The 27,640-nt window shown below is 38.5% G+C and overlaps 3 protein-coding genes across 4 annotated transcripts; 1 reads left to right on the forward strand and 2 right to left on the reverse strand.

Annotated features, from left to right (window-relative positions):
* Positions 1–4,050: 4,050 nt before the first annotated feature.
* On the reverse strand, positions 4,051–22,790 carry ergic3 (ERGIC and golgi 3). 2 transcript variants are annotated; one of them, XM_084740546.1, is made up of 14 exons: positions 22,601–22,790; positions 20,278–20,348; positions 17,916–18,003; positions 17,710–17,829; positions 17,347–17,443; positions 17,055–17,220; positions 16,103–16,160; positions 13,742–13,756; positions 12,202–12,233; positions 11,672–11,768; positions 6,500–6,564; positions 6,034–6,170; positions 4,819–4,874; positions 4,051–4,705 (listed from the first exon to the last, which is right to left on the reverse strand). In XM_084740546.1, the coding sequence occupies exons 1-14, from the start codon at positions 22,686–22,688 to the stop codon at positions 4,626–4,628; spliced, it is 1,170 nt and encodes a 389-aa protein (XP_084596672.1). In that variant the 5' UTR covers positions 22,689–22,790; the 3' UTR covers positions 4,051–4,625. The 2 variants fall into 2 exon arrangements, with proteins under 2 accessions (XP_084596672.1, XP_084596684.1); XM_084740558.1 differs by lacking the exon at positions 13,742–13,756 and having other exon boundaries at positions 22,601–22,788.
* romo1 (reactive oxygen species modulator 1) lies at positions 7,501–10,930 on the forward strand. Its single transcript, XM_084740602.1, has 3 exons — positions 7,501–7,659; positions 9,536–9,666; positions 10,277–10,930. Exons 2-3 carry the CDS (start codon positions 9,536–9,538, stop codon positions 10,383–10,385), a joined length of 240 nt encoding a protein of 79 aa, XP_084596728.1. The 5' UTR covers positions 7,501–7,659; the 3' UTR covers positions 10,386–10,930.
* A 1,052-nt stretch (positions 22,791–23,842) lies between the features above and the next one.
* hesx1 (HESX homeobox 1) lies at positions 23,843–27,476 on the reverse strand. Its single transcript, XM_084740590.1, has 4 exons — positions 27,262–27,476; positions 26,015–26,184; positions 25,747–25,848; positions 23,843–24,746 (listed from the first exon to the last, which is right to left on the reverse strand). The coding sequence occupies exons 1-4, from the start codon at positions 27,380–27,382 to the stop codon at positions 24,570–24,572; spliced, it is 570 nt and encodes a 189-aa protein (XP_084596716.1). The 5' UTR covers positions 27,383–27,476; the 3' UTR covers positions 23,843–24,569.
* Between the last annotated feature and the right edge of the window lie 164 nt (positions 27,477–27,640).

Below are 27,640 nucleotides of genomic sequence, written 5' to 3' on the forward strand. Positions count from 1 at the left end.
ACTGATGTGAAAAACAACACCAGAAACCTGTTATTTAAGAGAGCACAGACACTTGCGATTGCTGTTGGACAGCTGGTCGGACAAATCAAGACATACTAAGGTGTCGCCTTAGGCTGTAGGACTTTTTGAGGGTTTTTTTTCCAGTATTATCTGACATTGCATGGACCAAAGGATTAACTGATTAAAAATAACATTTTATTCATCATAACAATAACTCTGTTCCCCAGTAGAATGATAAACAACAAAGGACCTGTGTCATTAAAGTGACATTAGCCATATTTCCCAGGGAACAGGAACCTTTGGAGGAACTCGAACGGGATCTGAATTATGTTCTGGGGACCTTATTTTACACTCAAAACGTCCCTGCTCAGGGGTAGTACTTTCCAAAAGTAGAACTCTGGGGATGAGACTTGTAGCACGGAGCATTTCTGACTGGTCGAGTTCTCACAGCATCTCAACAGTTTTTGTTCACTGCGCTTTGACGCAAAAATAATGATGCCTGTCCGTCACGTCATATGGTCTCATCGTTGTGTGCAAAAATGACACATAAAAATCACTTACATTAGACTAATTTGCCTAATTTTCACCTGTCTCCAGTGCTATTGTGGTTACAGGTGAAGGCTGCTCCTTTAGGATCTGGAAGCTCTGAACAGTAAAACTCAGCATCTGAGAGTTGAAGTCCAGTGAGACTTCTTAAGGAACAGACTCTGGAATTTTTGGATTTCCAATCCTTGGACACATCAGTAACGCCTGAAAAATAATAAAGGTAAGTGACGGCTGGAGCTCCGATGGTATAAATGGTCGGGCATGATATGAATTTTCCCTAACATCAGTGTGGTTTCAGAAAAATTCCTTTTCACCAACAATCTCACCCCACAGAATCTGTTTCTGTCTGTCTGACACTCGGGACAATTTGAAATTGGCTAAAAATAAACACAGAGGGGCGAAGATCAAACCGACAGACACATCTGGATCTCATATGTTGACTCAACACGTGAGTCAGGAGCAAAGTCCGAATCAACCCGACATTTTACGCGCTGTCTTCTTGTGGTCGGGAGCTTCCTGCTGCCTCCCCGTCGGCCCCTGTCATTAAATGACAGCTTCTGGATTAGAATAACACTTTTAAAAAGGCTCGCAGGGCCACAGGAGGAGGATCATCTGAAGCAGCTGGCTGTGTTATGCTCCTCCGACACTCACAACTCCCTCAACTCAAAGAAAAAAAAAAACATAAGCATGTTGTTTAACAGCAGTCTAAAAGGGCAGATATCCCACATCCCGCATCTATAATTTTCCCACAGATGTAAAGAAAGAAACAAGCAGAACAGAAGCAGCCCTTTTCCCTATATTAAAACAAATCTCATCTATTTAATCTGAATGTGTTTTTAACACTGACACAGTGCAGTGCAACACGAAATCTGGTGGGATTCATAGTGTTTAGTCATTTCCCTCTGTTCTCTGAGGCAGTGGTGGATGTGTCTGTACAGTATTTACACTCCTGAATACATAAACAAAAAGAGGTAAAATCATGAAGAGTTAATTTCCAAATCACTGTTGAGGGATAAAGTCAAAGGGTCATTTTGTCAGTTTAGGGAGGAAACTTCCTCTTTAACCAGCGCCTGAAAGGTGAAAACTGAGGATGGATGCAGAGGAGAGGGGAGAAAGAAAAGCAGAGCACAGTCTGAAAACTGTGTTACTAAAATCACAGGAAGCTACAGTGACTTTTTTTTTCTTTCCTTTTTCTGGTCAAGGTCCAACCCGAGCTGAAGTAAAAGCTCAGGGACAAAAGAAACTGAGCCACACATGAGGCAAGTTTTGGCTGTGGCGGCTCGTCGGTTTTGCCTCAACTGCCACTTAAACACTGAAGGAATTTGGCTTCTTAAATATCTGGCTCCATTCGCACTGAAGGCCTTCCACGCCGTGATTTTCCACTTCTGATTATGTCAAGTCCTTTTATTCAGTCTTAAAATCCTTTGTCTTTCAAGCCACTATGTGTAGGACAAGCGTAAGTTTGCACTGACGAGCTTGATAACGAAGTGAACAAAATTCTGCCTGATTATCAGGATAGACTAACCTGCACAGATCCAACACAGCTGAGAGGAACGCAGGCGGCACCAGCCTTCTTATAGATTGTCTAATTTTTATTATTAAGTCCTATACATAGTGGCGTTAAGTCGAGTGAGGACAGAAATCTGCCTCTTTATTGTTGTTAAATCAGTTTGTTTCAAGTATGTTTGTACAAGAGGTCTTTAAGGGAACATGTCACCCAAAATTCACAACAGAAAAATATCAAAAATTGTCAAAATACTTGTTCAGTGAACTGGCATTCTAATATGTCTTTCAGGTTCTGTTTGGTTTTGGACATGAGTCTTTATCTGAAGGTTTGGAATTGTATTTAATGAAACATAAAGAGCGACTGTGGAGAAAGCTTGAATGACAAGAGAGGTGATATTCTGTAGGGCTGCATGATAATATCAGCATGGCATTAGCCAAAAAAAGGCTTTAAAATGGAATATTGTCATCGCCCGGAAATGAACATTTCTGCCAACATGACAGGCCAAAAGATGACGCTGTGCTTATGTGCAGTCAACGTGAGAATGTCTGCAGCTTGGAAGTTTTTTGTCTGAAACAGAAAGCTGAGCTACTTTGCAAAGAATGCTCAGCCTCGGTGACGTGATGAGGAGCCAAACTGCGTTCCTTCAACACTGCAAAATTTACTGCTGATCACAAGAGCATTCATCCTGATCATTACAATAAGTTTGTGAAGAGCAAAGAGGTGAAAACCCATCAGCAGTAGTTTTCTTATTGTGCTGAGTGAGCCATCAAGTTTAAAAGAACAGCCATGATGTTGTTAATTCTATTACAGGAGAGACTTGATGTTCTCTGTAATTAGGAGAAAAAAAAATATGTGCATTTATCGGAAACTGAAATTATTTCAAATAATCCATTATCTTGCAACCCTATTTTTTTGTATTTTTCTTATTGTCCAAAAATCCCATGAAAGACCAAAACCAACAACGTGTCACTGTCGTGTCTGTGACTCTCAGCTGGTCTCTACTGACGACACCCGGGATTATTCTCTTTAACAGCCGTCTGTAGTTTTTAGCAAATGTTACTCAAACAGGAGGTAATAGTGCATTTATTTGGGACTAATTGGATTGGGATTAATACACATTTGGTGCTCCAGTGAGTAACTGTGGCAGCAGGATGGTGTGTGTGGGGTCGAGTCAAACAAAAATACTTAGAAAGACAGTGTGTTTACTGAAGGAAAGTGTCACCCAGTGCAGAAATGTGACTCGCTGGTGTGCTTTTAACAGTTTTTGGACGGAGCTCTGTTGCACAGAGGAATATGATTTATCAGGTTTGGAACAACAGACAAAACTTGTTTTTGAATTTATTAATTTTTGTTTTTTTTCATGGGATTTGTTGACAATAAGAGAAGTATAAAATGTCACCAGACTTGTTCTTAAAAGCTACAATGAGAAAAATCTTTTTGTGATCTCAATAAATTTGTTACATTAAGATCACTAAAGCCGTGTTTCCACTGCAGGAACTTTTCCCCAAGAATCTTTGAAGTAATTTGTTGGTCATTGCGCTTTAAAACATCAAGACGGTCACAGTTTCAGAAGAAAGCATTTGACAGACCAAGTCCAAGCCTTATTGAGCACTTTTGCATGGACAAAATCCAGGGGGTACTGAAATTTTTATAGGGTGTCATCATTGCTGTATAGTCGCATGCAAAAATGTGTAAAAACCACTGTCCCTTTTTCATACATGAGTGGAATAATTTGGCTAATCTTGGCAGGTCTCGAGACCATGGTGGAACCACAGATTACTGGCTACCCTGAAAAATAGTTCCTGGGACTAAAGGTTGCAGCTGCTTTGGGAGGAAACGCATCTAATGTAACTTTCTAGTATTAATAAAGAAAAATTATTTATGTCCCATTGTTTTCTGTGAACCTGCTTTAAGAAATGTGAGTACAAACATGTTTTCATCGAGCAGTCCAGGTCATATGGGGTGAATAACTCAAATCAAAATAAAAAAAAAAAAACTTAAGGTTTTGGGTGAAATGTTCATTTAAAAAGCCTCCATGCCCTCTCATCCTCACCCCTCTGGACCAAAAGGTCGACCACAGATCCTCTGACGAACATTTAGCGTAGCGAACGTTGACCGGCGCTGAAGCAGGACGTAAACGGGAGCGAGGGAAGTTCCCCTTTCTCCGTGAAGAAGCTTCCGGAGGCTGCGTCTGAACCGATGAGGCGTCCTCGTCGCTGCTCGAGTTCAATCTCAAAAAGTCTCTTGTCCGTGTCCGATCCTGATCCTGTTCCATTGGCGTTTCGTTTAACAGTGGCGAGCAAAATTCAAAAAAGGCCCACGAGTTCTTCTCCAGTGCTTTTCCACAACGAGAAGAGAGACAGAGGAATTAAAAACGTGGCTGATTTAAAACCTCTCTGTCTCTCTCTGTATTTCTCTCATTCAATCCGACAGAAGACAGAAAGACCGAAGGAAAACAAACTGCATCTGTTTCCAACCTTCTCCTTCTCTCTGTCTGTCTGTCCCTCTTCTTTCTGTCTCTGTGTCCGTGTCTTGGTCTGTGTTGCACCGTGGAGGCCATTGGGGGGCGCTGTTACGACGCCTTGCCCAGCTCTATCTTCTTCTGGATGACCCGCGCTGAGTGGTAGATGAGCGAGTCGATCAGACCGGCCACTGCAGGAGCGAGCAGACGACAGTCAGACTTCATCCACTCCATTTACATTTTTATTCATATTCAGCCTTAAATAATCAGGTAACAAATGAGACGGTCACAGAGAGGGACTGACCTGTAAAAACACCTCCGATGATGGCACAAACTCCTGTTAGGAAGTGTGTGAACGATCTGAACAGAGACAAAGACAGAGGACATTCATTTAAGAAAATTGAGACTCAAAGATTATGACACAACTGTGCTTCTGAAATAATCTAATCAGCATCTTTAAAGCAGTAATAAATCTGGCAAAGATTCACCTTCACCAGCGGGCCGTCAGGTGGGAAAAAAAGGACAAGAAAGAGGAGAGACGACCTGTCTGTGGACACTAAATAAAAGTTGTGCAGGAAAAAGGCAAGACCCCTGAAAACACACCGTCCTGCAGTGTCTGTCCAGGTAAATATTAGTTAGATAAGTTGTTAAGTCCCTTTTATAACTAAAAGTAGGCCAATTTTAGTATAGATCAAGTTCTACGTGGATTCAAGGCGCACTGCCATGATCTGTTAACATACTGTTAAATTTAACGGAGCCGAGCTCACAGTAAAACATCTATTCTTTCTAAAAAATAACTCATTAACAGACACTAACTCATTTAACATAGTTTGGTGTTAGATTAACTCCATGTAGAGTGAATAAACGTGATGTTACCCAGGTAAACTAGTCTGCCTTAATGGTGCAGCTTACACTTTTTTACTGGATCTCCACTACAGTATGGTTTTATGCAACATTTACTTCATGATTAGTCAAATTTAAAAAAAAAGTTGTCCATTTCCACTTTTAAGAAAATATAAACCCCTTAAATAAACAAAGTATCTTGAAACAGGGCCCTTAGAATATATCTTGGTCATGAATTTAAAAAAAATCTGAGCGGGTCATTTAAAATTTAAATATCAAAAACCACTACAGGACCAGAGGTGGCTCACTGCTGTGTTAGACAGTTTCAACAACACATGCTGCAAGACAAAAAAAAAACTGCCAAGCTATGAGCTCTTGTCTGCACACAGGTTGAAAGAGCAGCAGGAAATAGTCTGTGTCATGCGCCAGCAGAGTGTCAACATCAACGGCCCAGTTTAAATGAGTGGGTAATAAAGTTTCAACAGTGCTGTAACTGACAGGTTTTATTACGCTTGTTTCTAACTGCAGCAGTTGAAGCAGTTCATAATAATTGAAGTTGATGCAGTTGCATGATTTTTTGCAATTTTTGGGAAAATCCTAATGATTGAATTATTGTATGTTACTCTTGATAAAGGCGTCAACAAAATAAATGTAATATAGCTAATGTGTCTCCTACCTGTGTTTCTCTGTGAATTTAACCATCATGGGCGACAGCTCATATAAAACAAACACGCCCGGCAGCCCCTGGTCCCCTATTAGTCCGTTGGCCACTTTCTCATGCCTGGTGACTGAGAACTGGTTCGTTTTTACCACCTGCAAAAACAGAATGACAGAAAAACAAAGTTATAGGCTGATGAGAAGGACTGCAGCTTCAGGTACAGCTTTCAGCTAAAGATTGGATCGGATGTGATATTACAGGGAAAGTCAGTAAGACAAACACATTTGGAAAGATATATAAATGTTTGTTTTATGGTAAACAACATTTTTTAAGGAGAGATAATGTTACAATGCAGCAATTTTTCTTTCTCCTTTGGTCACTTTAACATCTCTGAGTCCATCAATCTATTGCTGCGTTTTATGTTGTGAACTGTAATGAAAGAGGAATTTCAAGGAACAAATGCAAATAAACTTTTTGAACTCACGTCTCCATCAGTTTTCACGTAGATGGTCGGAACAATTTTCACAAAATACTGGTACATCATCGATGCTGTGGGGAGAGAAAGGAAATACCTGTTAAACTACATTGTGAATGCAGACACGGTGAAGACACTTGAAATCAGCATGGTTGGTAATTATCTTTGATGTATCAGAGGAAACAGAAGGTCAAGACGACACAACAGGAAATAAGAAAAAACAATTTAAATCAATGGATAAATCATCACACAACAAAGTACGTTATGAGACAGAAAATTAATGTGGAATTAACCCCGAGGTGTGGATGCTCATACACCATAAAACAATTTACAGTCTATTCTACTTTGATTTAATCTACTGATTTTTAAGTCTATTAAGTGTACTACCTGTGTGCTTTGATAAAGAAAGCGGTTAAATACAAAATAAGTCGGTTAAATTTAAAATGAAGTGGTTAAATTCATCCTTTTGTGATCATTTTTTTCAGCTATATTATCTATTATTATCTCCACTATAACTCTATTTGACATATTTGGCATAACAACATAGGTGCAAGTCCCATATGCATTATTCTATATTTCTAGAATTAATGGCTTACACTAGTACTTTATTTAAAAAAAATGAAAGTAGTCCTTCTGTCTATCCGTCTCTCTTCTACCAGATGAGTTCATATTTTCATTCATTCATCCTACTTTCACTCCAAAATACATCAAGATAGGGACGTCATTTACAATATAGCCGAGTAAAACAATAAAATAAAAGCTCCTAGACACAAAAACAACCAAAGAGAAACTCACGTAAGAGGCAGCAAGAAGTAAAAAAGAATAATAAATAAAAACCTAAAATAAAAATCGTCGTTTTTTTCCCCCTTAAGACTGCAAGTGATCATCTATCACAGGTAACACCTGTGTTTGTTCTGTTATTTCATGCCAAAATGACTGCTGTGAAAAAGGTTTATTAGTACTACTGAACTGAACCACTGGTTGGCGCTGTTTACTGTCTCCTGCAGGACATTTCTCCTCTTCAATCGCTTCCTCTGTCTTTTTCTCCTTCCTCTATCCGGTTATGGAGGTCTGCTAAAAAGACATTTAAACGCAGCTGCGCTAAAATATACAATAATCCTCCAACTAGGAACTAGTAAACTAAGCTTATTTCAACCACACAGTTCAAGGTAAGATCGACTTCAGACTAATTTTTGATAAAAAGTTCGTCAAACTCACAAACTGTGGTTGAAAACGTGCCGTGTTTATCTGTCAAGGCCACGGGTGACGTTAGCCAGATGGTTAGCATGCTAAGCTAGCTTTAGCACAACAAACAAACTGCCTCAAAGAGTGAATCTTACTAAATTATCATTACTGTTGGTTATACACTGTTACCGTTTAAATACCACAGTAAAACACAGCGCTGGTTATTTCGTCTGCTAATGTTAACACAAGTGTGCTTGTCAACCTTAGCCTAGCTTAAGGAGCTAACTAGCTAATTAAATAACACTGACTTAACGTAATGTTACAAGATTAGCAACACAACATAATCATTGACGCTAAGCAGCAGTTTAACTGCCAAGCAGCTTTAGTTAAGTTAATAGCGAGCTTGGGTTGTCAACTGAGTAAACATTAAATAGTCACTAGGGACTTCAGTATCTCAATAAAACAATGTAAGCTAACGTTAGATACAAAGGTCAAATGTCTGACTACCATCATAGTGTGTTCAAGTAGTAGCCTAACTTAGATGTTTAAAGCATTGGAGAGCCCTAACAATCACACCAACCTAATTCAAAGCAGGTATATTTGAATGCGATGTCTAAACGGGAAGTTTATTCCAGTAATTTGAATACTAAATATGTTTGATTTGCATGTGTGGTTGATGTAGTGTCACACTCCTCGACCACAGTGCAATGCAAACAGGAACTAAAAGCAGCTAACATCTGCAAGAAACAGCTGAAACTCATTGTGACAAAAGTAGATGATCTAGATGACACTCTGCTTATGGTGCACTGTGTCAAAATACATTTGAAAACAATGTTTGTTTGTTTTTGTTTGTTGCTTTTTTTTTGCAGAAATAAAGACCCAGTTACACAAAATAATCCAGACGTTGTGAAAAGTTTAATGAAGGAACTATTTTCTTTTCCTAAGGAAGAATTTACCATAACAACTTCCTTTCTAATAGAAGGAAAATGGTTCCTACACGAAACTGCTCAGAACGAGGCCTGTGGATTATCTTGAATAAGCGTGTCATGATTTCTGGAATTGAAAATTGTTATATTGGAGAGAGGGCAGACATCAGTCTCAATGGCTGATATCTCCAAAACTCATTGACTCACACGAAAGCTATCTTGATGGATAATTGGCACTACAGGCCAGAGAAAATGTATGCATTTTAGTTATTGGGGTGAACTGTCCTTTTAATGTGTATACTACCTGCAAAACCCGTTTACTTTTATTTGAACCATTAGTACATAGTGTGTTCTTCAAAGCTGTGTTCACCGAGTGACTGACACGGCTGGATTAACCTGCTACGAGACCCTGAGGCAAACCTGAGCGGCTGAGTCCCTATGAACTCTAAAATATTACATGGTCCCATGTTTCCTGTCAGCTAATTTGATTAAGCACACATCCATCTAGGAATAAGCATGACGTAGGCACAAATGTCAGCTGTAATAATGAAGGTCTTGCAGCTTAACGTTGTCCAAGAGCAGCAACACCAGATACTAATCATGACAGTTGAGATAATGTTCTGCTGGAGCATATTGGCAAACTTGTAAACTGTAACAAACCAGAGTCTCTTTTTTTTAATCTTCTGATGATAAAGCTACAAGATTAACATTTAATAAAGGGGCTGGGCATCTCTTTTTCACATGATCACATTTTAGTAGCAGTCACATTGTTGTGCTTACATGAACAGAGCACGTCACAAACAGAAATGTCACCTCTAGTTTGGAAACCTTCAGACCTGCTCAATATTTTGTTCCAGATCACACTGTATGACAGAGCGGTGACAGTCTACTGACCATCTGCCTAACCTGTCTTCTGTCCATCTCTCCTCTCCAGATGCCAGTGGCTGTAGGTCCATATGGCCAGACCCAGCCCAGCTGCTTTGACCGGGTCAAGATGGGCTTCATGATGGGGTTTGCAGTAGGAATGGCTGCTGGTGCCATGTTTGGCACTTTCTCCTGTCTAAGGTAACCTAAGAACTATTCTGCTTTTATATAAACAGCAACTGCATACGGTGCATCCACCTGCTTTGAGTTTTGAGGCTTGGTGTGTTAACAAAGTAGGTGTGGTTGAGGGGTTGATTCGTTCAGGAGTATCACTCTGTTTCTTATGAGCTACCACAAATGTAGTCAATAGTGGATGTTTTGGATATGCTGCATACAATTCAGATTGAAGGGTATAATGTCTAGACCTGCAACAATTAATCAATTAACTCATTAGTTAATCAAAAGAAAATGTCTTGCCAACTATAGTGATAATCGATTAATCTGTCATTTTTCAAGCAAAAATGTCATATTTGTTGGTTCCAGATTCTTAAATGTGAGGATTTGCTGCTTTCTTTTGTCATTTATGACAGTCCAAAACCCAAAGACTCTTCATTTACTGTTTGTTGGACAAAAGAAGCAATTTGAACTCAGTTCTTAGACACTTGACATTCATTTACATGTTAGAGATTGTAAATTTACATTTCTGGCATCCTACAGTTAAAAATAGTTCACTGGCTCATATGTTGCTCTTTCAGTGTCTGTATGTTCACTTCAGTTGAAACTAAATAAAAACTCTCTCTTCTGTCTCTAGGATCGGCATGCGTGGCAGGGAGCTGATGGGAGGAGTAGGGAAGACCATGATGCAGAGCGGGGGAACGTTTGGCACCTTCATGGCCATCGGTATGGGCATCCGCTGCTGAGGAGGACAAGGACCGACCTCCAACTCCACAACACATCTGTACAGCTATGGGACTCTTCCGATATATACAACCTGAGCTCTCTGTGTGCTCAGCGCTGTCACGCTCTCAACCGGCAGTGTAGTTTTGTCAATAAAAGTTCAAATTTGTCAACTGGTTTTCAGAGTGGATGTGTTACACTTTGTAGAAGCTGCCAACATCCTGCTCAGAGTGACGGGGCACGAAACGACAAATGTTATCTTAAAGGAAAATTTCTCCTGCAGATACGGCGCACTTTTTCTCCACTTAGTTTGTTTAATTCCGCATCTCTACGTTGATCTCCTGTCCTGTGATTTGTTCTCTCTGATCTGTTTGTACATTAGTGCAAATGCAGCTGTAGACAGAAGCTTTCATGCTCCAGTTCTGAGGGTTGGACAAGGAAAACAATGTTCAAATGTAGAGGGTTTGTACAGGTGCTTTTAATTTAATGTAGGTTTGAAAAGTGTTTGGGTTAAGTGCTTGAAACTGTAATTGCATTTCATTCATAATAAATCACTCCCTGACCTGAATACTTGTTGTTTTAGATAAAGATGTAAAATAAGTCTGGTATTGGCTCAGCCAGGTTGTGTAGGAGGTTGCGATTTCCTTTAATTTGTAAACCTTCTGTAGAAAGCTATCACAAAACCTAATTTTAGTCACTTATAGCACAATAATATCTGATTTCATTTTATCGAGTGAAATAATCATTTTGAGTGTATAAGTATGTAATTTAGCAGCGGTAAGGTGCTAGAAAAGCTTGAAAATGCTTGACTTTGGAAAAGGTGTGGTAACCATGAATATATGAAACTGGTTGAATCAGCTTTTGTTCCAGATGTTGAACCAGTAACTATTTGTTTCAGTGCGCCACATCCAGTCGCAAAACAACTGTGGCTGAACTTGTCACTTCAATGCGAGTCCAGTGCAAATGTGCACTGACTGGATAATATTATATTACCGCTTATGCAGAATATACAGTTGACATGGTCATAATTATTTTGGGTGGTGTGTGGACATCCAGAGACATGACATGATGAAAAAAATCTACATCACAAATAAAATCCCACTCAACAGGTACTAATTTTAGAGTGAAGCACTGAATTTTTGAACTCAACATAGACATGATAAAATAGTTAGATGGACAATTTGGTACGAAATCTCTCTATAAAGAAAACCTTCAGTTTTAACAGTAAACATCAGCGCTGCACTGGTGCCTGTTGTGTTATTTCTACCAGCATCATATTGAAAACCTTAAAAGCATGAAAATCACTGACCTTGTGGCGCTGTGACATCTGTGTTGTCCAGAGGGTTGACGATGCCGGGGTAGTCTTTACCAAACGACAGGTGTTTAATCAGGTGGGTCATGTTTATCTGCAGGAGGACAGACAGACAGACGGGTTAGAAGTTCACAGACAGCAACTCTTCATAGTAATTAATAACAAGCAGGTCCATTAAAAATGTCTTCATTCAGATTTTTGTTCTTGTGAAAGATCGAGGTATCAGGATGATCATCTGAAGACTAAATGCACTGAACAAACGCAATATTTTCCTTTACTGAACAGTTTGTTTCTCCACAGTCTTTAACTAACATTATTAATAGGTGTCATGTAATGTGAAATGTTTATATAGTATTACTGTACAGTCAATTCAAGTTTTTGGTCACAACAGATTATACAAACTGACAACAAAACATAACCTTTAAGTAAAAGGAAAAACTACAAATGTAGTAAAAAAATTTTTTTGAAGGTATATATAAAGTTGCAGAAACTTAAGGACAGAAAATATCATCAGCTGAGTTACTTACGTTGTCTAGGCCGAAACTCTGCAGGTCGTGTACTGCAAACACACACAAACACATCGCATCACTTAACTGGTTCATTACACACACTTCAAAAACACATTTAGTGAAGAGAAAAGAACAGATCAGTCAGTCAGTCAGTCAGAAATGTGAGTTATTGATCAGTTTATGACTGATCGCAGCCCATGGATTCAGCTGTTCAGTCTGGTTAGTTTACAGATCAAACGCAGAAAATAACACTGAAACCAACAGTCACACAAGTTCATGTGAGAGTTAGCAGCCGCAGGTCACGTGTTCTCAGGGTGCTGTGGCTCTGACCTTTGAACTCCTTTAAATGTGCTTGTTTGTATTTATAGACATTAATGAGGTATTTGGTTTGAGACGTGTTTCACATAATGTAACCTCAGCAAGCACATTTTATGTTAGATTAATTCCTATACAGTGAATAATGGCAGTTTTTTAAGCTAACTATGTGAACAGGTATTGCTGTGACATTTTTCTTCCCACTGTAGCTAAAATCTGATTGGCTGGCTGCAGCTTCACACTGCACAAACCTGACCAGGCTTGACCCAAGAAACTAACATCAAATCAGCCGTCAAAATAATTCAGATTTGACGTCAGACTGAATAAGGAGGTTGCTTCGTTGCCGTGTTTGCTAACCAGCTGAAAACACTGCAAATACAAAACACAAAGCAGATTTTCAGTCCGATTCAGTGTGTAATAAGAGTATACAAGCCTCCCAACTGAGAGACAGTAGATTTGTTTGTCAAAAAAACAGTTATGGTGTCTGTTCATCAACTTCTGTCTAAGAACACACTGACACGACACCATCAGAAGTTTGGGATGTCTACAGATGGAGCACAGTGACACAGTGAGATTCAATATCAAAAATTTCTGTAAAGCTAAACTGTAAAGACTCAGCTTTTTTTCAGCCCTTTAAAAGATTCAGCTTGATTATATGTTGATACCATAGTAATATTCAGGTTAACTTACTGGTTTAATATGTAGTTTGTATTGAGATTTTCGCATCATATTACAAAATAACAAACCTTTTTAACAGCAGGCGTTCAACGTGAAATAGTTGCGTAAACACAGGTGTTACCAGTGATACTAATTAATGTTCTGTTCCCTTCAGATCAAACAGAGTCAGAGTGCTGCTATTGTGCATGTTAGCTCACTGGGAAGGCTCTGTTACACTAAATGGAACAGGACCTTAATTGTTATCTTTGGTAACACCTGTGTTTACTCTGCTATTTCATACTAACACGGCTGCTGTGACAAAGGTCTGTTGAATACTGGGCATTCTTCCCCATACATCAACGTACATAATAGTGTATAATAGTGTCTTTTAGCAGATTAATTATTCTCCGTTTCCTGCCCAGGGACTAAAGATGAAAATTAGCTCTGGTGAGGCTAAGTAGCTGTGCACAGTCCCTGTTAAATAAATAAATAACAAACAGGTTACTGCACTCGGATGAGACTGTTCTTCAGTAAAGTTTACAAGTATTTATAAAATTATAAAAACTGCAAATAAAGATAGACTTACTTTCCACAGCGTGTACTGCAGAAAGAAGAGAGAAGAGTCACTTTAATGATGCAGGTAGACAACAAAGCATGTCACGTTAATGTGTGGGAGGGGGCTGGCAGGGCTGCACAACACTGACAAAATGTTTTTTAATCCAATTATATTAAAGACATGAATGGTGACACATGAGGACACGGCCGGAAAAACTTACCTCAAGGCTTTTGCGCTCATGGTTTGGTTTTGTTCAAAGTATTAGCAGCTCAAATACACGAACTGATGTACGAGCCTGAGATTTTACATAACAGCAGAATCTCTCATTGTGGTGGATTAAATGTTTTTCTGTGCCAAAGAAAAAGGGCTTTAGGAAATATTCTGTATGCCTTCTGTCAGAGTTATCGTGCAGCCCCAAACACATGATGCACAGTTTAACTCTTTAAGGTCAATCCAGACTAAAGGGACCAGAATAAGGATGGACAGTCACATCCTCAGCACAAGTGATTCTTGTCTCTTGTTTCTGCTGCTAAATATTTAAATAAAACACCAGACGAAATACACAAAATATATTCAGACAGATGGATTTTTCTCTTATCACAGAGCCAGATGTCAGAGGATGCTGACATGTTCAGAGAAGGAAACTAACAGCAACAGTGGTGAATGCAGCTCAGACGTCAGCGTTCAGTAGCCAACTACTGTATTGTTTGTTTTAGTGGCTGTTAGCTTCTGACGGCTCGCTGCTGTTAACTTCCTGCTTTGGTCTTACATGCAGATGAGGGCAAACTTTTTACAGGCGGGCAAAACAGGAGAGTCCGGTCAAGATAATAAGATAAAAAAAACAGAACTGACACACAACAGAGAGAGTGAAAGTCGGCAACAGCAGTCAAAGAAAGAAACAGATGCAGAGGAGACGAAAAAATGTGAGGGAATGGAGCTCTTTAGAAACATACTCAAACTCAAACTCTCTTCTGTTTCTTTGTCATTTATTTGATGACGACCGTCAGATGCAGCCTCAACCTCCAAAGAAGTGGAGGAAAGTTGAGGAAAGGTGACCATGTCAAAATTGAAGAATTCATTTTTTTCGGTTTCATGGACAATAAATGAACCCTTTTCAAACTGGAGATCAAGGCTCTTGCAACTTCATTTTCAGTTTTCAACAGAAAAAATTGACAACTAATCTTAGTATTGGTGGTCCATTTTTAAGCTACTTGAGTCCTGATTTTGATCATTTGTGACTAAACCAGGATTCAATTATTGAAGACTGTGGGTGACTGTGCTCCAAAACACTTTAATTTTGTGCATAAGTTTGTACATAAGTACGTGATCGCCCGGTGAGTTAAAAACAAAAACGTCCGACAAGTTGACAGAAGGCTTGAAAATGTATCTAACAACAAGACGTTCAACAGAACCAGACCTTCACCTGTGTGAGTCAAACTGCACAACAAACAGTGAGCTGAACAGACGGACTGACTGCACGGCTGCACAACAGACACCGAGTCCGACAAATGCATGCTTCAACTACAACGGATGCTCTAAATAAAACTTTTCAAAAGCTGATAAAAGGTTATTGTTAGTGCATAAACACACAAACATGCTCTGATTAGTAGTTTCTGGAAAATCTCAACATGCAATTAGAAATGACGTACGGACGCATGGATCTATAATGAGTTGATGAATGAACCGAGACGGATGAACAAACTCAACAGTCAAACATTTCTGAACACCCTTTATTTTAGCATTGTGAGGTTAAGCCATGCACTCGCTGTAAAATGTTAATTAGGAACAAATTAAAGTGAACTGACATGAGAAAAGGCCTGACGACAGGAGGAAACTTCATCCTTCCGTAAATGTCTTTTTTCATTGCCTTTCCTCTGTTGTGAGCTGGCTCCCGGGTGTCTTAACCTTTAGAGAGGTTTTTATAATTGGTATCAATGGTGCAGAAAAACACTCAATGTATTGTGCTATTTCTACCAAATAAATATGGAGTCCATTGAGTTTGCTGCAGCTGTGACTCTGTGCTATACTTGCATGACTAAGAGTGAAAAGAAGTTAACTCAATATATCTGTGATGAAACACAGACCTGGAGGACTACTGTCCCTGAACTCCTCAGGTTGTTGCAGAGATTCTTTCTGCTTGTTTTGTAGTGTGTCCTCGCCTATACAAGATTCCAACAAAGACCTACATCTTTTCATTTATGGACTTGCTGCAAAGTCTTTTAAAAGAGTGATTTAGAAGGCCATTTGGATAAAATGGTTACCACATCAGCCTGTGGAAAGTGCTGGCGTTTAATCACAGAGCAAATGTTGTTTGTCACAGGGTGTTCAGAAACCTTTTGAGTGCCTCTGCGTGTGTGTGTCTGAGCAGAGTGGATAAACAGCAGGTCTTACCGTGGACATGAGACTGCTGGAAACTTTTTCCCGGAGCGAAGTGGAAATTTCCTGCCACCTGAGACACAAGGAGGAGGAGAGGGTAAATAAAAATAATCCAGTGAATCAATAGAGCTTCAGGACAAATGTCAGAATGACATTCCAGAAAGAATTTTCAAGATTAAAGTCGTAATATTTTGACAGAGAGGTCATTATACTGCAAGAATCAAGTCCGATTATTAGGAGAAGGTTGTTACCATTACTTTTTTACAACATTACTCTCCTACGAAGGCATTTTTCTAAAAATATTTCAACTTTACTCTGAAAATTTCTTATTTTCCTCCTGACCATGGACCTTATACTCCATTATATTATCACTGTTTCAGGCATTTGACACTTGGTTATGTCTGGACCAGGTAATGAAGGAAAGAACATAAAGCCAAGAGCAGGAAAAATTTCACTGTGAGTAGCGCTGAAAGTCTGAGGAAGAGTTCTTGTCAAGGTTTTTCTGACTTTCTTCCTTTTTTCATCATGTATTTTAAGGGACTATTAAAGAGTCTCTACCCTGCACTCTTGAAAGTTTCTCCAAGGTCTGCAAATTCAGGACGTCACTTGCAGATTACTAGTTTTGCAAACCCAAATCTCAACATAAATTTGTACTCAACCTCTTGTACTTGTACCAAAAAGATATGTTATCTTAAGTCTGCAGAATGTGATGTAAAGGCCAGGACATTTCTCTAACATGACAATATTTAATTTTTGCCTTGCAGCAGCCATATTGTGAAAATTTCAATTAATTTTTCAGCCCTATTTTCAACTGAGTTGCTCGTATTGGCAAAGGTGTTATATATCACAGAATTATTTATATTTTTTACTCTGAACATTTTTCCAAACCCTGCTGGATGTCCTCCAGACAGAATCAAGCCTGTTTTTAACACTTTTGAAATACTATTAATAATCCTCTGATAAGTACCTTGTTGACCTCCAGGAAGCCGTAAACCTGGCAGCCTTCGTTCTTCTGCTCCTGCATCTTCTGCGTGAAGCCCTCCCTCTTACACTGCTCGATGGTGTCGGCGCTCTTGAACGCCCAGCCTCGCCGCCGGTACGCCTCCCGCACGTCGTCACAGGTGTTACAGCATCTGCACACCAAGCAGAAGCAACGCGAGTAAATACAAGGTTATGAAGGAAAGACAAGGAGAGAAAAAGCAGAGTGTGTGTGGGTGTGTGTGTGTGGGTGTGTGTGTGTGTGTGTGTGTGTGTCTTACTTGAGGTCTTCAGTCTCAGCTCCGTAGCAGCTCTCACATCTATTTGGGTCCAGTGTACTGGGGTCAAACACTTCACCATCATCAGCCTTTCCGAGTTCTACACACACAAAGAAACACAAAATCATCATCATTTTGAACCAAAAACATGATTTAGTTGGACTGTACTAGTCTAAAAGTTTCAGACGCAGACAGTCTGGCAAAATAACTCCAAAACCAAAAACTTTCACTTGTTTCAAATGATCCCATCATGCCTCCCAGCGTCACCTGTTTACGCACTGTGTTGACAAATCAAAGACATGCACTGAATGTCTGCTAACAGCTGTGGATCGCTGTCAGGAGGTCAAATGTAAAGTCAATGTTTACCATGTTTCTCTGCCTCAAGGGTGACAGGCTTGAGGTCTATATCCAGTCGCTGTTTGAACAGATTGTGTTCAACGTCCAGCTGCTGCTCGCCGGCCACGTCCATTGCGTCTATACTGAGATCTGAGCAGGAAGAAAGATTGTTTACAGTCAACGTGTGTCATGGTTACCGTGTTGGAGTCACTGCTGGGAACACCGGTGCTACTTACAGGCGCAGGGCATGTGAGGGAAAATGATGTCGATGTTGATTTTCAGTTTGTCTCCTCGCGACGTGTCGACGTACAGTTCAGGGTGAACCTGCAAGGGACGAATGGCAAAGAAACACAAACATGTGTAGCACTGAGGCATGAAACATTTAACTGAAAATACGACAGAACAACAACTTTCCCCTTTCACATTTTTTTGCACCAAAGCAACCGAAGATTATGCCTGATGTACTTTTTACTGGAAAGTAGAATTTCGGCCATTTAGTTTGTAGTTTAAAGTCTCTTTGAAAGGGATTTTCCACAGACAGAAAAATACACTCATACTAAACTCCCACTGGCTTAAGCTATACAACATTTTGTCCATGAAACGAAAGGCATCAACTGACGACAGCTTTGTACATTTTTATCCTTGATTTACTTGGTGCTGAAAGTGTTAAGCAATTCACACTACACAGCTTAAAGTTCAGTTCACACATTTTAAAATGAACTAGTTAACATTCATTTCTTCTGTTTCACTTCTTCTAAGCTATTCTTTTTCAATATAACCACTTCCTACCCATCCTCTTCCCAACCCTCATTCAGTGCCACTACCCACTTCCCAGACAAACTAATTATTGTACTACAGAAACAAAGATTATTTTCAGAAGCCAAGAAAGTTGCCATAAAGCACAGTTCACATTCATCTGTTGCTACCAGCTATGGCCAGTGAAACATGAGCGTTTTCATGCACAACACTGGACGCCACATGTTAAAATGTTTGGGAAACGGGGCTGTAACAGTCACTACTCGCATGATTTCATAAATTTAAAACTGTCAAATGTGACAGGTTTAAAAGGTGAGTGAAAACATGTCAGCAATGCCTGCCAGTTTCATCATATATGTGACCAGACTCATTAAACCGGTCTGACGGGACGCGTTTCCTGAGGGCTGAAAACTGGTTAATGTTAACCTCAGGCAGCCCTTATTCTCATCACTGCACTAGTGTTTGATAACGTACTAATCTCTAACGTTCATCACTTGGGAAAAAAGTATTCAAGCTTGGGAAAAAACTGGTTTGTGGACCTTGACTTTTGTCAAACCAATACAATGCTGCTGTTAGTGTTCCAACAGTGAACTGGTACAGAACTACTGCAGTGTTTACTAATTTACATTTAAGACTTTTAAAGACCTTGTTAATGTCACATACAATTTGATAAGGACAGTAAGACTTGCAATTATTTATCAAGTACATTAATTTACTCTGCCTTGCACTGCTGGTGCACTATGTTAAAACCTAATCTGTATTCAGCTGGAGTTGGTTGGGCTTGACATGCCGAGGAAAGCTTTTACACAACCCAAAACCTGTCTGGTCTCATGTTTGACTGTGACCCATCACCCAGGGGACAACAGGCCAGGGAGGGGACTAACAAATCAACTCCAAAATCCTCCAGAGGCCAGAAATGGTGGATGGCTGACCACAAGCCTCACAACCTCACCCAGAAACAAAGCTTGTGCCACAGAAACTCCAACAACTTGACTGCAGAAGATTATTGTTGTTGTCTTTTGTCCCACCCAAGACAAAGAGGGTTAAGTCAGTAAGTAAGTACACGGACCTACTGACATGAAAAATGCAACTATTTACTTTTACCAAAACCCAAATAAAGTGGCAGAAAACTGATGGATGAAGTGATTTATTCAAGTAGTTAAGAATGATTAATTTAAGTTTTTGCTAATTGCAGGTCTGACTGAACAAACTCCTGCATCACAATCTGCTTCGAAACAATCCCACCTTTAGTTTAGAGAAGCGTCATGTCTCCCAACAGTTACTGTCTCCAGCAGGCATGAGAAAAAATGTTCAAGTCCTTTGCAATTTTAATGTAATGACTTTTTAATGTCTTTTGAGGGAACAGAATTCAATGCTTTTAAAGACATTTCAAGACCTGTGGGTACACTTTGGGTATATAAACATTCTCAGGCCTAAATACATTGTTAATTCAACTTTATGGAGAACCCAGACCCCTCAGGCCACCTGGGACAAGTTCTCCCTGTATTTCCAGGATGAAAACCAGACAAGGTGAAGCAGCTTTTTTTGCTTTTGCCTTTTGTTTTTGTGGTCTTAAACTGCTACTTTAATGTTAATATCTTATTTTTAATGTATTTCTATGCGCCTTGTCTCTAAATGATGTTCTATAAATTAACCTGCCTTGCCTTATGGTTGTCAGAGGACACAATATAATCATAATTTGTTCATCCCAACCAAAAAAGGCTGAGGACTGGCAGCACACACTGTACCGCCTCCGTGTTGCGCTTCAAATTTAATTTCTCATGGAGCATTCTGTCCGCCGGAGGAGGATATCAAATATTCAGATGATGTGCGTGAACTCACCTCTTTAGTGAGATAATACTGCAGCTCAGAGACAAACAGGATTAACATGATGACACCGCTGATGATGGTCACTGCAGAGACACAGAGGAAACATGTACGTTAGAAAAAAGAGGAACTGTTTTAGATCCTGGTGAAAGTGAGAGATTAAAGGAAAAATCCCTCAGATCATCTTCTTAAGTTTTGTTTAAATCATATTTCATCATTTTTGAGAAAAAAAGTCTATTTTTAGAAATTAATTAGATTGTTTTTCATACCATCTTCCCTCTACTGTACTCTCTAATTACACAGAATTTTTAAAAAGATAATAATAATAAGATAATAATAATAATTATGGTAATGTTAGCGAGTGTGTAAAGGACTTCTGACCACCTAAAGCCCACTGTTCCGTGGCTATGATGTTAAACGGTGAAACGTAACAAACAAATAAAATCACTGATCAAAATAAATTTAAACTTTATATTATTTTTATTCAACAAAGCCATGGATCATTTTCAAGTCTGTCACAAGTTTTAAGATCTCAGATTTGCATCTTTATGTGACTTGTTTTATTCAACCAAGAGTCCAAAACTGAAAGATATTGAATTTTTGATTGTACGGACCTAAAACAGAAAAGTAGTCATTTGAGAAGAAAGAGAGAGTCTTCTTCGAGGTGAAATAATAAAACCAATGTCTATTGATAGGTAGGAAATATAGCATATATTAAAACAGTAAAAGTAGTGTTAATAAATAAAACATAATTTTCATTGCGTTATATTACTTGTATCCACACTGTAGTCATATTATATTGTATTATTATGTTTTTATATAATCACAATGTATGCTATTACATGATATTCCCTTCCATTTCTATTACATATACATTTCATAACACTGTATTTTTACTGCATATTAGTGTGTGTATATTATGTAGCTTCAGTTATACACAGCATATAATATACATAACATTATATACTTAAGTATATTATTATGTATATTGTACTTTAGGGCTGCAGTAATTACATTAATTAATCAATTAGCTGTCAACTATTAAATTAATCACTAACTATTTAACTGATTAATCATTTTGAATCACTCAAGAAAACTGTCTAAACTCTTTGATTTCAGCTTCTCAGAATCAATTATTTCTAGTTTGTTTAGAGCTCTATGACAGTAAAACTTGACGACGTCACCTTGCACTTTGGGAAACACTGGTCAACATTTTTCCCTACTTTCTGACATTTTTTGGACCAAACAACTGATGGCTTAATCGATAAAATAATTGACAGAAAAAATAATGAAAATAATCACTAGTTGCAGCCCTTTAGAAATAAATAGAAACCAATGGCTGCTTGATAGGTGGGAAATTAAAGAGGTGAAAGTAGTGTTAACATATCTGACACCATTTTCATTGCATTATGGTATTACTCATATCTCTATATGATACTAGTATATTCATACTATATTGTAGCCCAATTAGTGCCTTTATATCATCATGATAAATGCTATATCATTGCATTATCTTCCATTTCTATACACTTCATAGCACTGTGTTATGACTGTATGGTGTGTGTATTGTGTGATTACTGCACATATAGTCTACCATACAAAACAATATATGCTTTAGTATATTATGCCTACATCCATTTACTTATATTATATGTATAGTTCACGCATCATGGCTGCTGGGGTTGAACTATCAGACCTCCTTTGCTCAAATCATTTAGTTTATATAGTTTAAGGTATGGAAGGTATGTATATAATGTGTACAGCTTTTGTAATGTCACCTCTAATTTCTTACTTTTTCTAATTATTTCATTCAAACAGTTCACAGTTAATAGTTTCTTTCCCCCTTCCTGTCTGTCTTGCTGTTAATATATAAACCCCCCCCAACATCAATAAAGTCTTTTTACATACCTCCAAAATCTAAAGCACAGAAGGATGGTGTGTTAAATTATTACAAGTGCTCATGGTTTGTTGCAAATGGAATAAAAACATGCAAAATAGCTGATGTTGTCCTACACAGAAAATATGCAATAAAATAACTCAAAACTGGATGCTATCACAACAGTTTCTTTGTAAATACATGTCCTGTTTCTGTACATATTTGCATTTTTATCACTAGCCTTGTCGTTGTGTTGCTCTGTTGTTAAATAATAAATGTTAAATGTGTCAGTTCTGCTGCTGTTAAGGCTCACTCAGCGTTATGAGGTTAATGTTAAGACTGTAACTTGTTTTATATATTTTACAAGGAGAAATGGTTGAGTTAGCCTTGTTGTTAGCCTCAGCAGCTAACAGCCTGTGTGTCTGAATGGCTGCTCTCTGGTGATAAATTAAAGCCTCTCACCGGTCGCTCCGCCCCACGTCTTCACTCGGAAATCCTCCAGGGTTTTGGGATAGGCGTCAAACTGTTTCAATTTATTTAACGTGTCCATTTTCTAAAGCAGAAATCCACCGCTGAACACAAATGTTACCGACAGATTCCTGCACTCCAGACACACATCAGTCCTCCGCTTTCACTTCCGGGACACACGCGGGGCACAGCTAAGCCAATCAGCGACGGCCGCGTAAATTTGTCAGTTTTTTTTTTTTTTTTTTTTTTCTTTGACGAAAGAAAGGTGGAAACAACACAGAGACATACTCACACACAATAAAAATAAAATCACAATAAATCAAATCAAATGAGAACCAAGAATAAAAAAAATAAGGCGAAATGCTTTTTTAAGGTTTAAATGTATACAGTTTAGTTTCACGTGCATATGTTTATATATTTATTATTTTGCAGGGTTTGGAAAAAGTTACTTTTGGTAAAAACAGAAATACACATTGTAAAAATTCTCTGTTACAAGTAAGTCCTGCATTCAAAGCTTGCTTAAGGAAAAGTACTTCTTTGTCTTTGTATGAAAATACATTTATCAAAAGTAAAAGTGCAGAATGGCTCATTTCAGAGTAATGTATATCATAATATTGGGTTATATTTACTGATACATAGTGCTCATCACCTTATGTTGCAGCTGGTCATTTTAATAACTTTATATTCTGGTGGGTAGTTAAATTTATGATAATACATAATTTTATTGATTCTTTTTTTTTCTATTTATAATCTGAATCTGCAAAGCAACTGCTGACAAAAGGCAAAGTATGTAGTTATAGGGGAGTAAAATTTTGCCTCCAAAAGAGGAGTAGAAACATAAATTAGCAGAAAATGGAAACACTCAAAATTTGGCCTTAAAATTGTACTTAAGTTCTACATTCCACCACTGTTAATATGTATTTATTTATTTATTTAAGTTAATGCTATGTTTTCTCACTTATCTTGTTTTGTTTTTCTTTTTCAACTTATCACGTTTCTTCAACACATAAAAAGGAAAATAAAAGTAATGACAACATCAGCAATACATTATATTGAGCTCATGTTTGTCTGAAACTATTAAAAAGTTTGGATGAATCTTCTTAGTCTAGTTTTTTCTATTCTTCTCTCAAAAACAGTGTCAGAGATCTGACCAGTGAAAGGACATGCTGGCGATGTAGCAGCCATCAAACTGATAAATGTTATACTACAGTAAGATCATACAAAGAACAGACACACTGACAAATATTTTAGTTTTAATTATACTTTGTACAGTTTCGAGAACAGAAAACTATTCACATGTTAAGACACTTTACATTACAGAAAATAAAAGGTCCAGTTTTGTAAGATTTAAGGGGGTTTACTGGCAGAATATGGCAGAAATTAAATATGATAAAATAAGAATCATTGTGTTTTCATCACCTTCTATAGCTACAGTGGGTGTGAGTCCTCTTCCACTGAACAGCCATATTGCACCACAATGCTTCTAGCCCAGAATGGGCAAACCAAACACTTCCTCTTTATATGGCCTTTTGCATTTTTTAAGATTTTTGTGGCCACTGTATGTCCTCCTACATGCTTGGAAAGGGAGGGTGAGGAGTCGTGTTTGCAATCTGCAAGCTCAATTTTAGATGCCAGTAAATCTTACACACTGGTCCTTTAAACACACTGATCCAGCACAGATCTAATAAAAAAGTTGATCTCCAAACTACTGAATCTTCAAGGCAACAGACAGAATATTTCCTGAATTTGCCTGATGGAGGAACCTGTTTTTGTGTCCCCTCATGTAAACATTGAATCACAGACATTACAGATATGTTGATATGTATGAAACAATCACTGTGATTTCCACAGTTGTTTTTTTCATGACTTGATTTGGAAGAAAGAAGAAAGACACAAGCCGGTAGAAAACCGATGAATAAATTAACATGTAAACATCAGAGAGGTCGGGATGAGTTCATCGCCATCACTCCTCCTCTTCCTCCGCCCCGAGCTGGAGTCGAGAGGCGAGCCGCTGGGCGAGCTCCAGGTCACCTCGAACCTCTCGTCTGACCCCAAGGTCCGCCACAGCCGTCTGAACCAGCTGCAGACGGGTCTCTCTGAGGGAACGCCTCAGCTTGGCTCGCCGGTTCTGAAACCAGATCTGACAGAGAAAACGAGGAAGATTAATGTTTCAGAAACAGCAAGAGAAGAGCCGCCTGTCATCAAGTACAACATGCTTTCATTCAGGACTTTTTTTTAACCTTCTTTCTTCCTTATTTCATGTTCTCTCACTCAGAAATTTCCCTCTTTGTTTTTTCAGTTTTGTTTTTCTTACTTTAGGTGTTCCAAGTTTTTTTTATTGCTTTATTGTGCAGCACTTTGAGACACTGTGATATCAGGCTATAATAAAGTGGTAAACACAAGATGGCACATTTGATTTCTCAAGATTGTCTTTAGAAACTCAGAGACTTTCTGAGCGACAAAAAAACTAAAAAGGGCGCCAGCTGTATGCATTTGGGCACCAGCCTGCTAAAAGTCATGCCATATGCAGCTGCTTTTTTATGGTTAGAAATAAACAGGACGCTAATTTACTAATTTTGCTGTATTTCTTAGAAGAGTGGAACAGAGCGGAAGTTGACTTTATTTTTAAACACACTGATGATGATGATGATACAGTGACAGTTATAACTCTGCTTTATTTAAAATGGAGGTGCAGTAGATTACATTTTTAGTGCTGATCTTTGTGAGAATGTCAGTGTCCGTAACTGTGGCAATGAGTGATGTTCTGCTGCTGCTGCTGATGATGATGATTACTTTGAGAATGGTTTGGTTGCCAGGTAATGCTGACAATATTTAATGTTCATTATATTATTATAGACCCTGTGGGGTGGAAACGGGTCACGGTGCACAGGTGTAAGTCACTCTGTGCGTGGGTTTATGCCAGCTGCTGTATGTTATATTGTCTGTGTTTTAATGTATTTTATGTTTTAATTGAACTGAATCAAATCGAATCGAATAAGCCTGACATACCTGGTATCTGAAAGTTTGTGATTTTCACTGGAAAATGAGGTTCAGTGGGTAAGTGAGGTTTAGGAATTTAAAGGCATTACGAGCAGCAGAAGCCGAAGGATGTTTAAATTCTCAGTGTGTGATGTCTGAACCTGTATTCTGTCCTCGTCCAGGTCGAGTCTCCCTGCCAGCTGCTCCCTCAGCTGGATCCCTGGATAACAGTTCACCTGAAACACCGTCTCCAGCACATGCACCTGCACACACACACACACACACACACACACACACACACAAATACATGCAGACTTTTATGAGTTGGATGTGCTCAACTTTATGACATTAGCAGCAGTTTGAATGAAACTGAATAATTTGTCTTCTGTCTGAATGACTAATTGACAGATTGATTGATTGATTGATTACCTGGCTGTTGGTGAAGGCAGTGCGTGGTCTGCGTCCAATATACCAGTTTGATGTCGGTCTGCCAGAGTTCAGCTGCTGAGGATGATGATGTTGCTGCTGATAACAATGTTGCTGTTTGGAACAAACTCTGTTTCCTGTGTTCTCCTTCTCTGCACTGATCTCTGGATTCACTGGGAACATGAAGGAAAAAGAGCATCTTATACATCTTTCATAATTAAAAAATGACAAATGGAGGAATTTTCCAGTCCTACAAAATTAGGCTTTTACTTCTTAGATCCAAAAGATTGTAATTAGAAATGTAAATACGATGTATTGACTGTATTCATAATAGTAAAGAAAAAAGATGTTTTTGCTAAATTACGACCTGATGTTTTATCCCCAATGAAACACTGATATTTAGTTTTTCTTTCGTTTACAATTCAATTCGGTTTAATTTGAATGGGACAAAAATCCTGATCAATCAATAGAAAAAGTCAGAGAGGGCTCTTTTTCATCTGTCGTCCCAATAAAGCTTCTCAGAATAAATATTTTCTTCAAGAAGCTGCAAAAGAACTGAATTTAAACAGCCGGCAGCAGGTTGATCAGCTGGAGGGGACGGCTGGAATCGGTCATTGTTTGTCCAAAACCAAAATCCAAAACTTGAAACAAATTTTCAGACAAAGAGAATTATTGGAAAACTGATAATGAGTGTTAGTGAATGAATTAAATATTACAGCAAATTTAGGAAAACTGGGAGAAATCACTTGTAAAAGTACTCAGCTCACAAAAATCATATTAATATTCAAAAAGCAGCTATGGAAGGATTTTGTATGAGCCTCTTTTTATATTTAGTCAAGTAGATTTTTATATCACCACTTCTACCTTTACCTTTATATAGACATACGGTGCTGTACAGATACTGCGGTGCTCTTTGTTATATACATTTATTTAAAACTGAATTGTGTTAATGTGTAATAATTTTGCTATACCTAAAATGTGATTTCCCATTTTATTTTCTTGTCAATTATGACACTCTCATTTAGAGGAGATATAAAACATTGAATTAAATAGCATTTAAATAATGCACATGCACAATAGAGACCACAGACCACAAGGAAATAATTTTTAGCACCACAGTATGATGCACACATTTCATGCTAGACTGACAGTTGGTGCTTCATCACTGAGGGACAGACTCGTCACACTTTAACGCTTCATTTAATTTGTACAGGAAAAGGGTTAAAATGGAAAAAACTTTCTCTCCTCACCTGCCCAGGGTCGGTGAAGTTTCAGGCAGTTTGCAGGTCTCTCCAGCTCTGAACCCAGAATCCGCTCGATGGAAAACACCGGCCTGCTCTCTCCTGTCACAGGAGCAAGAGTGGACGCCATGATGATTGCTCTCACTAACTGATCAATAAAAATCCCTGAGAACACTAACAAAACTACAGACAACAACCAAAACAAAACAATAATTCCATAAGTCAGCTTTCTTTGAATGAAACCTTGACGATGCTAAAGGTTCGACTAAAATCAGCTGAGAAGGTGATGGATGGTTCAGTCTGAGGTACATGTGAAGCAGCAGGAACACAAACTGCTAACTGCTGGTTTAAATGGGAGTGGAGGATTTACACTGGCCACCAATTAGAA

This window comes from Lutjanus erythropterus, chromosome 2 (genome assembly GCF_056507025.1).
Source record: "Lutjanus erythropterus isolate fLutEry1 chromosome 2, fLutEry1.hap2, whole genome shotgun sequence".
Classification (NCBI taxonomy): Eukaryota; Metazoa; Chordata; class Actinopteri; order Lutjaniformes; family Lutjanidae; genus Lutjanus; species Lutjanus erythropterus.